The 14170-nt window shown below is 38.4% G+C and overlaps 1 protein-coding gene across 1 annotated transcript; it reads left to right on the top strand.

Moving 5' to 3' along the window:
• The first annotated feature begins 324 nt into the window (after positions 1-324).
• On the top strand, positions 325-1290 carry LOC110298786 (olfactory receptor 10A5-like). Its single transcript, XM_021168232.2, has one exon. The coding sequence runs from the start codon at positions 325-327 to the stop codon at positions 1288-1290; it is 966 nt and encodes a 321-aa protein (XP_021023891.1).
• The last annotated feature ends 12880 nt before the right edge of the window (positions 1291-14170 follow it).

The raw sequence follows: 14170 nt of genomic DNA, 5'->3' as shown, positions 1-14170 counted from the left end.
GAAGCTCCAAGCATGCAACATGTGACTATCAAGGCCAAAAGTGGAAGACCACATGACAGAGACTGCATCACTCAGCTTGCTTTACTAAATCTTTGTCAAGAAGCAACGCTGGCTTTATGACTTCACTATTCCCATTAGATATGACTGTGTCATTAGGTATTTGTTATATACCTTTGCCTTCATTGTTAGGCTTCACAAGGTGCTTCATCTTGGAACAGATGTGGCTTTACCTCTTTCCCTGCCAATTATCAAGGGTCTGAAACATAAACCCAGAGTCTGCTTTGAGTGATCAAGAATCTATCTCCATGAGCACACAGGTTATTTATGCTCATTCCCATGGCTGCAGGAAACCAGACAAGAATAACTGAATTTATCCTCATGAGCTTCTCTTCCCTACCTACTGAAATACAGACCTTGCTCTTCCTGGCATTTCTCACCATCTACCTGGTTACTCTGCTGGGAAACAGCCTCATCATTCTGGTGACTTTGGCTGACCCCATACTGCAAAGCCCCATGTATTTCTTTCTCAGGAACTTATCCTTCTTAGAGATTGGCTTCAATCTAGTCATTGTGCCCAAAATGTTGGGGACTCTGATTGCCCAGGACACAAGCATCTCCTTCCTGGGCTGTGCCACTCAGATGTATTTCTTCTTCTTCTTTGGAGTGGCCGAGTGCTTCCTCCTTGCCACCATGGCATATGACCGCTATGTGGCCATCTGCAGTCCCTTGCATTATCCAGTCATCATGAACCAAGGGACACGTGCCAGACTGGCTGCTGCCTCCTGGTTTCCAGGATTCCCTGTAGCCACTGTACAGACCACATGGCTCTTCAGTTTTCCATTCTGTGCCACCAACAAAGTGAATCACTTCTTCTGTGACAGCCCACCTGTGCTGAGGCTGGTCTGTGCAGACACAGCCCGGTTTGAGGTCTATGCCATTGTTGGGACTATTCTGGTTGTCATGATACCCTGCCTGCTGATCCTATGTTCATACACTCTCATTGCAGCTTCCATCCTCAAGATTCCATCAGCTAAAGGGAAGCACAAAGCCTTCTCCACCTGTTCCTCACATCTCGTCGTTGTCTCTCTTTTCTATGTGTCTTCAAGCCTCACTTACTTTAGGCCTAAATCAAATAATTCTCCTGAAAGCAAGAAATTGTTATCATTGTCCTACACTGTTGTTACTCCCATGTTGAACCCCATCATCTACAGCCTGAGAAATAATGAGGTGAAGAGTGCCCTCAGCAGGACCTTCCACAAGGCCCTGGCCCTCAGAAACCATATCACATAAACATCAAATCCTCTCTCCTCTTTAAATATCCATTGGATTGACACCAAATTTTTAAATGGATGTTAGGAAACTCAGTAGAGACAAAAACTCAGAGAGGTTATTGATATCCTTCTATATTCCTTTGTCTTTCCACTGTATAAACATTGTTTTTTCTCATCAGGGTAATTAGTATTTTTGGATGCTTCTATGACCAATTTGTTCAAGGTATTATTTTGCTAATCAGCATGAAAGTGACATAGATTGTGCACTGTATGGAATTCCTAATGAGAACTTGGAGACATATATGAGAAAATACAGTAAAAACCGTCAAAAGTCATCCTGGCCTTTTGTCTGGCTTTAGACTAGTTTGAATCCAGGTGCAAAGAAACATCCCATTCTTCTATTGCATGCTTCTTTTGTTCTTTCATCTTATTTCACTTTCTCCATAGCTTGGTAGTTTGAGACCTCAAACAGAAGAAGGCAAACTAATCCACGTGTATATTTATAGAACATCAATAGCCTCACTGACTTTTTACTCAGGCTCTTTTGGTCAGGTAAACAAGCCCAGTCTACAGTTCTCCATTTTTTTTAATATTTTTTTTTATTACGTATTTTCCTCAATTACATTTCCAATGCTATCCCAAAAGTCTCCCATACCCTCCCCCCCCACCTACTTCCCTACCCACTCATTCCCATTTTTTTGGGCCCTGGCATTCCCCTGTACTGGGGCATATAAAGTTTGTATGTCCAATGGGCCTCTCTTTCCAGTGATGGCCGACTAGGCCATCTTTTGATACGTATGCAGCTAGAGTCAAGAGCTCCGGGGTACTGGTTAGTTCATAATGTTGTTCCACCTATAGGGTTGCAGATCCCTTTAGCTCCTTGGGTACTTTCTCTAGCTCCTCCATTGGGGCCCTGTGATCCATCCACTAGCTGACTGTGAGCATCCACTTCTGTGTTTGCTAGGCCCCGGCATAGGACATAGTACTACCAGAGGATCCAGCAATACCTCTCCTGGGCATATATCCAGAAGATGTCCCAACTGGTAAGAAGGACACATGCTCCACTATGTTCATAGCAGCCTTATTTATAATAGCCAGAAGCTGGAAAGAACCCAGATGCCCCTCAACAGAGGAATGGATACAGAAAATGTGGTACATTTACACAATGGAGTACTACTCACCTATTAAAAAGAACGAATTTATGAAATTCTTAGGCAAATGGATGGACCTGGAGGGCATCATCCTGAGTGAGGTAACACAATCACAAAGGAACTCACACAATATGTACTAACTGATAAGTGGATATTAGCCCAAAACTTAGGATACCCAAGATATAAGATACAATTTGCTAAATACATGAAACTCAAGAAGAATGAAGACCAAAGTGTGGACACTGTGCCCCTTCTTAGAATTGGGAACAAAACACCCATGGATGGAGTTACAGAGACAAAGTTTGGAGCTGTGACCAAAGGATGGACCATCTAGAGACTGCCTTATCCAGGGATCCATCCCATAATCAGCTTCCAAACGCTGACACCATTGCATACACTAGCAAGATTTTGCTGAAAGGATACAGTTCTCCATTTTAAGGCTCTAAATCTTTGTTTTTAGAAGTTACAAAATTTTATATGCTATCTTCCATGATACTCTCCTCTGCAAGGCTTTCCATGGATCTTTACAGACTCCAGTACAAGTCCTTCTACGAATGCTATTGTATTGCACTCAGTGACTTTGAATCCGGAAGTTACATGCACTGTCAGCATGAAAAGGCAAAAGGGCACCACAATAGAATAACCTAATCAATATTGAGGAGTTCAAATGAAGTTACTTCTAAGAGGAAATGGATTTTATTGCTGAGGAAGTGAAACCAAAGATGTTTAAACAAATATAATTGGAATACAATTCTAAACCCCAAGTGTTTGAATATTAGTTTTGTACTTTTTCACTACCATATAATATATGAAAATTGTTTAGTTCAGAGTCATGGTAAAACAATATTTTATAAGGGTGGGTTGAGAGAGAAGTAAGTGGGCAAGATTATGTTTGAGAAAAACATAATGAGCATTCATTTAATACACACTTCAACAAAATTAGCAAAATAGAACTATATCTATAAGAATTCAATACAAATAGCCTCATATTGTGCATGTTGATCAGACCACATTTGAAACATCCTTCACTTAAGATACACATTGATAAACTAAAAAGTTTATAAAAAGGTAATCACACTCCTTACATACTTTTAGACTGGAAGAGTTCAAGTGAGGAGAGGAGAGATATTTATAAAAGAGGGTTTGCACAAACATTCACATAAATCAGTAAAGCCACTAGCAGCCAGAAGAGTCATACACTAGAGTGTAGGTGAACACAGCCCAAAAGCCATCACTATGTGCCATAAGTCATATGCAGTGTGGTGAAAGGGCTATTTAGAATGTACTGGGTAACTATATGTTCAACTAAAGAGACCACAACACACCGTATCAGACATGAAGATTCTACAGAATAAAGCTGTAGATCGCTAAAACTAAGGGGTGAGGGCCAGGTGGAGGACTTGGAAATGGGGTAGAATTGGTGCTTTCCTTCATCCTATTTAACACAGATTCTCTACCTTAAGTATCCTGTGTCTTATTCACCTTGTTGTTGGTAGCAATCAACTGTTTTCTGAAATTTTTAAACACTTTGAACTTGTAATAAATACCTTCATTTGAATGGTCCTAAATAAGTGTTCAAGAATTTTCTTTGTATTTTCTTTGTAACACATAGTCTTAAAGTAGAAAACAAAACCACATATTCTGCTAATATCTCATCTTTTGAAAACTTGCATTTTACTTTGTGTTTATAACTTGGAGAAATAGTAAATGTCTACATAAGAAAAGAGAGACTAATTATTATTAGTCTCTAGATATATGACTGGCAGAGAATGCATGTTTCATGGTGTTGTTTCCCAAGGTCACACTAAAATTAATAGATATAATTAATAGAGTACTATTACAAACAATTTATTACTTTGTAGGTACTCCTCTATGTCCAACACTCTGGAAAGACAGACTCATCATCAATGTTCTTATTCATGAAGGACATGGACCATAATTTACACACCCATAATGGAAGTACATAAAATTAAAACTATGTACAGTCAAGGTTAGAAACCAAAGTAGAAGAGTGAGAGAGATGGATCAGTGGTTTAGAGCAGCACCTGGTGCTCTTGCAGAGGACCTGGGTTTGGTGGCAAGCTCCCACAGGCTGTCTCACAGCTGCCTGCAACTCCAGTCCAGGGATTTCTGAGGACACTGAAAGGACATAATGCATATACATACACTCAAGTAAAACACAGATAGATAGATAGATAGATAGATAGATAGATAGATAGATAGATAGATAGATAGATAGATAGATAGATAGATAGATAGACAGACAGACAGACAGACAGATAGCAAATAAATCTTTATTTAAAAAGGAAGACAAAGGGATATTTTGTTCTAATCACGAAGTTGTTTCACTTATTTTCTTCAATAAAACGATGTATTGACATATGTGATAACATATAAAGTGTACTCTCACTCTGTGTGTCAACTCCATTGATGTCCCAAGATCCAACATTACCTTCCTTTCATGTTCTCTTTTTCTTCAGGATAAATACATGGAATATACACATAATTCTCCCTAACTTCCTTCTTTCCCTCTAATTGTCATTAACTACTTACACCTGATTTAAATTAACAATTAATTTAATATTTATGAGTCTTAATTTAAGAAGTCACTAATTAGATTAGTTGTTGGGAGCCGACTCTTAGCAGAAAGCAGCTATCATCTCTGCAACCATCTCGGGCTATTTACTTACAGTTGGTACTTTTCCACCCTAACGAGAGACTTGTTTTCCTAGCATAATGTTTTTGCAAGAAGCCCACCACAGCTGAAAACACTCTGATAACATCTTGTTTTTCTCCTATACATCCTGGACCTGTGGTTAAGTGTCTCCAGCTGCACTCTCCAACGAGTGCATATATACCCATAGTTGCCTTTCAATAAATGAGACTTGAGACTGGAGACATGAGAATTGAGGCTTGAACCTTGAGCAGATAGCCTGTGTTGTCTCTATTCTTCACTTCTCTTGCCCCTCAGTCCCCAATCTCTCTCTCTCTCTCTCTTGTGGACCCTGTTGACTGACCCAAGGACTGGGTCAATTAGTTATGTTACATAGTCAAAATAACACAATTATGGAAAAGCTGAACTGTAAAAGAAGAAGAAAAATAAAGCACTAAATTTTTATTACCCTGGGACAAACAATGATTACATTCTATTGTACATAGATCCATAATCTCTGACCGTTGCAACTTTATCATATGTAAATTTTATTATGCATTTTATTACTCAATATCATAGCTAGAGTTCCAAGATTTGGATAACCACCAAGTTGTTACATTAAAAAGAAAGATAAGCATGATAATTTGCACTTAGAATTGTAACATTTGAGTTGAATATTCAATATGAAGAAAGGTCTAAACCCTAATTATAACATATTTTTCATCTGTAAATATTTTTAAAAATAGGAAACAACTGTTATACAAAATATAAAGCAAATTAACATATATAACTGTCATTATTTAATTCATTCAGTTTCCTATTGTCTGTAATTCAATTGGATTATTTGGAAGTCAAATATAAACAGTAATGAGATTAATGTTTTTGTAGATCGACATTTTAAATCATATGCAATGAAATTCCAATTAATTGACCAAAATACATGAAAGATCATATTTTAATTATTTCCTTTTGCATATACTTACTATATGCCAAGCACTATAGTTATTAGTATTTTCATGATAAACATGAAATTTTCTGGTTGATAAGGGGGTTAACTTTATAAAAAAGGCATAATCAATTAAATGTATATTCACTTATTATGAGAGCTTCAAGATATGAAGGAAAATTCATAGAACTGAAATAAAAAATGGGAAAATTTTTAAATATTGTGGAATGATTTCTTAATTCATGTCTTAAAAATCTGTAAGCAGAAAAACATAGGCTGGACTAACCACCCAGTTCTCCCAGAGACTAGGCCACCAACCAAGGAGTGTACCTAAAGGGATCATTGGCTCTAGATACATATGTAGCAGAGGATAGCCTTTCCAGACAGCAAAGGGAGGAGAGGCCCTTGGTCCAGGGGAGTTTTGACGCCCCAGCTTAGGGGGATGTTGGATGCTGAGGCAGAAGAGTGTGGGTAGGTGGGGGAGCACTCCCATACAGGCAAAAGGGAGGGAGTGGGCAGATGTTGGATGAGGGTGGTGGTGGAGGTATAACCAGGAAGTGGGATATCATGTGATGGGGGGAGGGGTGGAGAGGGTAACCTGAAAGTGGGATATCATTTGAGATGTAAAGGAATGGAATGATTAATATTAATTAAAAAATTAAAAAGAAATCTGTAAGCAGAGAGAAAAATAGCAAGCTTATGAAAAAGTCTTGAGCAAGAAAACATAAATTTCCCCCAAATACCATTAAGGGAAGACACCAGAAGCTGGAGAAATATCTCAGCTGTTAAATGTGCTCACTGTTCTTTCAGAAAAACCAGAATTCAGTCCCCAGCCCTGAAGCAGGCTAACTCCCATCCACAGGCACCTCCACCCATGTGCAGCCAAAACTAAGACACTTCAAGCTTTTAAAAAATATTCCTAAGGAACTTAACATTTATTACTATGAAAATAAAATAAGAATTGATCACCTATAACCTCACAAAAATCTTCAAAAGCTGTTAAAGCATTTAGAATTTACACAGCCAGACTCCTAAACTTTACAAATGTACCTGTAATAGCAACACTCTGAGATTTGGGGTAGGGAGACCAGAAGTTCAAGGTCAACCTCAGCAAATCAGGAATGGCCTCAACTGCATAAAATTCATCTCTACAACAACTACAATTTAGTTTATTAAATTTCAACAATGGAGGAGTAATTAGCAAACAAACAAAAAACAAAACTACTCTAGAGGTCTTTGTGTGGTGATGTAAGCTAAATTAAGAGAACAAAACCACAAAATCACTAGGTAAAGAAGTTACTCTGTGAAAATCCAAGAAAAACTATGTTTCAAATATTTATATGTGCTGCTGTTTTTCCCTGCATCTATGTCTGTGCACCACATGCATGCAGTATCTGCAGAGGTCAGAGAAGGGCATAGAATCCCCTGGGACAAATGTTACAGGCGATCATCCCATATGTGCGCTGGGACTCAAACTCATGTACTCTGAAACCCGTGTTCTTAAACACTGAGCCACCTATCCAGTCCCAAAATCCTTTCTTTTTTTTTTTTCTGAAACTTTGTAAATTGGAGAAGTTTTATTTAAAAAAAAAAAAAGTTGATACATAGAACATAAACAGGAAACTTAATTGTCATGTTAATGGTTTTGGTAGTTTAATCTGTACTCAATAAGTAAAGTTTAAAACATTTACATCTGGACAGTGACTGCAGAGCACATATTGGAAATAGAGAGAGCAGAAATACAGAGACTGGTGTGATAAGTGGCCTTGTTTACAACAGTGGCACTAGAAACACTTCAGGTTCTAAATCCATCTTAATATAAAACTCACAAGGTTAGTTAAACTAGACTCTGACAGCTGGGAGAGTGGGCAGCACAGACTCCACCCACAATTCTGAAGTAAGCAAACATCATCATGCTGCCCTCTTCTTCAAGACTGAAAAGGAAAGGTCAGGCATGCTGGGGAAGGGGAAGGCATGGAGAGAGGAATCAGAGAATTTGGTTTCCAGATTACGAGGACTCATCTTTGTGGTTGTACCTGACCAGCACCGTGCTTAAATTAGCAAAATAGATGGAGGTGCGGCTCACCCAGATGGGAAGCGTGAGCAAGTCCTCACAGTCCAATTGCCTTAAATATTTACCTTTCCACAAGTGCAAAGTTTCCTAACTGAATTGTCTCATGCTCTCTCCACAATCTTTCTCCACGGTTTATGACACTTTAATGGAGCTCTTATCAAGTTGTACTGGTGCCCCGAATTTATTGAATATTGTTCTTAAATGTATTCACTCAATGGCTAATTTTTCAATAACTTTAAATGTAGCTTGAACTCTCATTAAAAAGTGTCTTGGAAAACATTAAAAAAAAGTATTTTGGATCAGTAATATCACTCAGCTAATCAAAAGTTGCAGGAAACAATAAAAATAATTTTTTCTGGCTGAAAAGTTTTTGTTCTTATATCTCTAGTTCTCCAAGGATCCATGCCTATCAAAATGCAGCCTTTTATTTGGACTCAGTTTGGTTTTTGCAATTAATCACGGCTTATTTAATTTACTGGTGCAGCCAGTGCCCTGGGAGTCAAGTCCAGGACCATGTATGCAGTAGAAAAGCACTTGACTCTTCCATCTCACTGGATAACAAAGTGATCCTGATGCCCCTGCACCCTGAGAAGTGGCATTTAAACTCCACTCTCTGGTGTTTGTCATGACATGTGCCCAAACAATAAAACAGAATATATAAAATACTGGTAAACAGAGATATGCACAGCACTGAAAACATTGACAAGTACTGACCAATGACACTGTGGTTCTCAGCACTCAAGCAGCAGATGGCAGAAACACAAATAGACAAACTTTCAAAGACACTCAGCCTTTATAGAGTCAGAACAGCCATAATGCACAAACACATGAGTGATATATATCTGAGCACGTCCATGCACACACACACACACACACACACACACACACACATGAATATATATTCAGTTAAATGGTGAGGATAATTAAGATATTAAGTCGATATGATATGAAATTGAAAAATGATATGAAATTGAATGTCAGCACTAAGAAACGGGATGACTAGGTTACAGCCACACTCATGTGTTTGTGCATTATGGCTGCTCTGACTCTATAAAGGCAAAGCTGAGTAGCTTTGACATTTTGTCATGATTAGCTGAATGATATTACTGGTACAAAAGACTTTCTAATGAAAGAGTACAAGGTGAATTTAAAGTTTTTGAAAAGTAGCCATTAAACAGAATAAAGTTAGGAATAATATTCAATAAATTTGGAACACTGGTACAACTTGATAAGAACCCCATTAAAATGTCATAACCCAAGGAGTAAAAATGTGGAGAAAGCATGAGTGTACACACACACACACACACACTTTGAGGAACTGTCAGTGAGTGAAAGGGAACACCCGGAGTCTCAGATTCAGGAAGTAAATCACAAACCAGTTAATGAAAAAGAAACTTACATATATCAATCCAAAACTGAACCAAAGAGAAAAGGAAATACTAAGCAATGCTCAGAAAGGCCAGATACTGCCCATCCTATACAGAAGAGGCAGGGAAGCCAACAGTGTGTTTCTTAGCATACAACGATGGAAGCTAGAAGAGAATTGAATGGATTAGGGATGTAAATGCACACACTCACATTGAAAATGCCATGTATGTCATTTGTTGAGAAATTTATTGCTCTGATAAAGAAAACATAAAATATGTGAGGGCTGGTTACAGTTATTAATGTTAAAACTCCATACATTGACCAATAATTTCAATCTACTGCAATTTTATATACTGTAAAGAAAAATGGGAAGTCTCTACTAGCACATATTGTATAAAACAATGGATCTCATGCCCCATTTTCTCATGTATATGCATCATTTTCTTATCACATGCACCCCATTATTCTCTTGCCCACTGTGAATCTTCGAAAGATTCTGCCTCTCTAATAGTTTCTAACTCATCCTCTTTGGTAGCTTCTTCTTGCTTTTCTGTCATACTTTTTTCTGTTGCACATATGAGCAATGTTGACATTTATATTTCCAGATCTGTTTTTTATTCCATTTTTCTGCAAACAGCAAGATTTCGTTATTCTTGTTGGAGAGATGGCTCAGCTGGTAAGAGCACTGGCTGCTCTTCCAGAGGTTGTGGGTTCAATTCCCGGCACCCACATAGCAGCTCACAAATGTCTGTAGCTCCACTTCCAGAGGATCTATCACCCTTACACAGACATACATGCAGGCAAAACACCCCAATGCACACAAAATAAAAATAAATAAATCTTAAAAAAAAAAAAAAAAGCCGGGCGGTGGTGGCGCACGCCTTTAATCCCAGCACTCGGGAGGCAGAGGCAGGTGGATTTCTGAGTTCGAGGCCAGTCTGGTCTACAAAGTGAGTTTCAGGACAGCCGGGGCTACACAGAGAAACCCTGTCTCGAACCGCCCCCCTCGCCCAAAAAAAGATTTCATTCTTCTCTACTGATAAGTAATACTCTTTTCTTCCAACACACCAAACTTCCTGTCTGTTTATCCACTGACAGACACCTCGGCTGACTTATTAACTTATTCATAAATAACGTGTCAGTAATTTTGAGTCATTACCAGCGTTTGTTTGGCTTTTCCCTTTGTTGTTCTAAAGGATTACTAGTTAGTGTTTTCTTTTATTCATAATTTGGTAAGTATTTGACTTGAGTAATAGTTGTTAAATCGTCCAGCCTATCTTTACACAAACTTGACAGAAATTTTAAAATGACTTCAGTGTTACAGCTTCAAGATTTTAAACTGAAGCTGTACTGCCATCTTGTGGCAGAGACGTTTATTACGTTCCTTACCCCACTTCTTTTAGTTAGCATACAAAGTAAAGGGCTTCATAATCTCATTTCCATTTACACCTTGTATTCTGTTGAAGGGTCAGGAGTGAGATGGGTTCTCTCTGTCGTTTGATTTGCATTTCCTTAGTAGCAAGCACGATGACTCGTTTTTTCCTTCCTTTGTGAACATTATTTGTCTACTTATTAATTAATTGATTCTTTAGATGTCAAAATTTCTAGTTCTCTGTAAGTTCCAGATATCAACCTTGTCATGGAAAATACTGCCAAAGGCTGTGTCCCGTCTTCTGGACTCTCTTTTCTGTTATTTTCTTGCTATTCGGGAGCTTGGGAACTTATTGTAATACTGCTTGTTGCTTCTTCCTATGACTTCCTAGGCTGTGCCGATATCTTGAAGTGTCCCTCAATCTTATCCTGTACTACTTTCAGATATGAGGATTTTTACATTAAGAGTATTGATTTTTTTCAACTGAATTTTATAGGAAATGAGAGAAATCTAGTTTAATTTTTTTTAACATGGAGACAAGGCATTGTCTTCTCTTCAGCATAGGTACTTTTATACCTTTTACATATTTATTGAATATCAGATGCATTTTGTTGTGTGGATTTACTTCTGGGACTTCTAATCTACTTGTGTATGTGTCTATTCTTATGCCAAAACTGTGATTTTTTTACTCTGACAGCAGTGTGTTTTGACACCAGGTGTTTTGATCTGCCCAACATTGCTGTTGTTGCTCAGGAAAGCTTAAGGTATTTGGGGTCACCTAGGGGTGGGTTCTTTATAGATTGTTTTCCCTTTTTCTGCAAAGAATGTCCCTGGTAGTCTGATGGAGAGCTCATTGAATTTGTATTTTGGTTTTAGTAACATAGCCATTATAACAATATTACCAATTGTTATATATGAGCACAGACAATATAACAATCTGTGAATAATAAGCCTGTTTTTTATAGACAATATGAAGACTGGTGGAGGTTTGAATTTCCTTCATGAGCTATAGTTTTCAAATATCTTGCTAAAAACATAGATGCCAAAATAAAAATACCTAGGCTTTAATACTGATCTTGTCACTTATCAGCAAGTCTTAGTCTCTTCTTCCATAAAGAATGACACTCATAACCCTACTTAACAGCTTGATTGGGAGCATTTTTGAGTCACTGTGGGCAAATCACTAAAGAGTGGTTCTGGGCACATTGTAATTTCTATAGAAATATAAGCATGACGGTAATGTGATGACAGCGTTTAAAGAGTAGGGTGGTAACAGTGATAAATGTTAAGGCATGACAGAGAAACGATTGTGAGATGGTAGCAAAGAAACAAAATTGAAAAGGATTCTTGCTAATTTGTTTGAACAGAAATTTGTGAGCTATAAGCAATTTTAAGGTATTAGGACAAAATAATTAGATCTATATTTTTTAAAATATCACCTAGGCAGTCACAAAAAGATCAGGTATCAAGTGGAACCAGCTTGTAAGACAAACCAATCAAAAGTCTTTTACAATAGAGCAGGATTAACTGCAAAGAGGGTCACTTCTTAACTTTAGAGGTTGAAGTCTCCCATCAATACAAGTGGTTCAATACAAGTGGTTCAAAGCAAAGTTGACAGCCCAGAGGAAATCCTCTGGCTAACAGCCATTCCCTAAACTTGCAAGCAGCAGGGACTTGTGATTTGGAGGTGGCCCCTTGCCAAGATAAGCTCATCATCAGGAGATATAGTTCTGCTGCCTGGACCATTACCCTCTCCCAGCTCTGACCCTGCCTGCACAACTAAGGTTCCCCCTAGGTCCCATTGGAGGCCACTGGGAGCCTCCATCATTCTCACTCCCTGTGCAGCAGAGTAGCTCATTAACAACTTTTTAATGAAGTCACAGACAGTGACTGCTCATTAATAAATTTATTACTCTGCAGCCCCAGAGACTAAAGAAACTGAAAACAGAAGTCAGTGACAACAGTGTTTAGCCAGAGTAGCTGCATCAGAGTGAAAAGAGGAAACTTCTCTTGGCAGACTCCAAAACTTTTACTGTTGGACCTCTAGGGTCCTTGCAGGTCCCAGAAACTGTAATTCTGAAAATAGAAACCTGGAGGGACTAAGATCTTGATGGGATGAAGGAAGAACAGAGCCAAATGATCCCAGGCTTGGGACTTCTCTGGGTCTACTAAGAAATACTCTTGAGGAAGTCAGATGCTCCTGGGCTTCCTGAGATGTAATGGAAATGAGACATTGCTCTTGGAACTGCTTGCCATCTTCTCTTTGGTATCTATGGATAACCTATTGTTTCTCCAAGAGCAAATTCTTTGTTTTCTAAGTCCTTTTAGATTATTTTTCTAGGGATCCACTGGCCTTTTCCTCTCTGCCCTGTGTGCATCTTTCAAACACCCCATCCATTCCCAGGTTTACAGTGGATCATCCGTTTGGAGACAAATCTCAGGCACTGGCTTGTACTTCCTACAAGGATCAGGGATGGAGCCTACTAATTGGCCTCCCTGCAATAATGTGCAGGTTTAAACATACCTTAATCCACTCTCCTTAGCTATCCTGAATGCTTTCTAAATTTACATCTATCTGTCGTTATCATGCATAAATCCTTTATCACTCTCTTAATCTTCAGATAAAACTAATGTTCTCACTCTGCCACAAAATACACTCACAGTTTGGCTCTGCCTTCTTTCCCATTACATTTCTCACTGCATCCAACCATTACTTGAATGAGCAGTCAATTATTGGGATTCCTTTTTACCCTCATCCATTTTTGCAGCCAAAAATATTGTGTGTTTTTCTATATAGTTTATTCTGCCTTAATATACAAAGAAAACAGGGAGAAAGAAAGAAAATAATAGTGCTTGATATGGAATTTCAAAAGTCCTTGGGTGTGACAAAAAATAAAATGTACTGGCACCATTAAATATATAAATGAACTCTTAAGGTGTACAAAGAATTATTTCCCTGGGATTATTTTTTAACCTTCTATTTATTTCAATTTCTTATTAGATATTTTCTTCATTGATATTTCAAATGCTATCCTGGAAGTCCCCTTTAATCTCCCCTGGCTCTGCTTCCCTACCCACCTACTCCCGCTTCTTGGCCCTGGCATGGCCTTGTACTAAAGCATATAAAGTTTGCAAGAACAAGGGGCCTCTCTTGCCAATGATGGCCGACTAGGATACTTCATTCCTCCTTAGAATAGGGAACAAAATACCCATGGAAGGAGTTACAGAGAGAACGTTTGGTGCTGAGATGAAAGGATGGACCATCCAGATACATATGCAGCTAGAGAAAAGAGCTCTGGTGGTACTGGTTAGTTCATATTGTTCCACCTATAGGG

This window comes from Mus caroli, unplaced genomic scaffold, assembly GCF_978045245.1.
Source record: "Mus caroli unplaced genomic scaffold, Mus_caroli_1 scaffold_8, whole genome shotgun sequence".
Lineage (NCBI taxonomy): Eukaryota > Metazoa > Chordata > Mammalia > Rodentia > Muridae > Mus > Mus caroli.
Note: the sequence above shows the minus strand (reverse complement) of the source record. Positions and strands in the feature narration are given on the sequence as shown.

What these genes read in the sequence shown, in the direction of transcription:
- LOC110298786 (XM_021168232.2), top strand. Translation starts at nt 325, where the DNA reads ATGCTCATTCCCATGGCTGCAGGAAACCAGACAAGAATAACTGAATTT.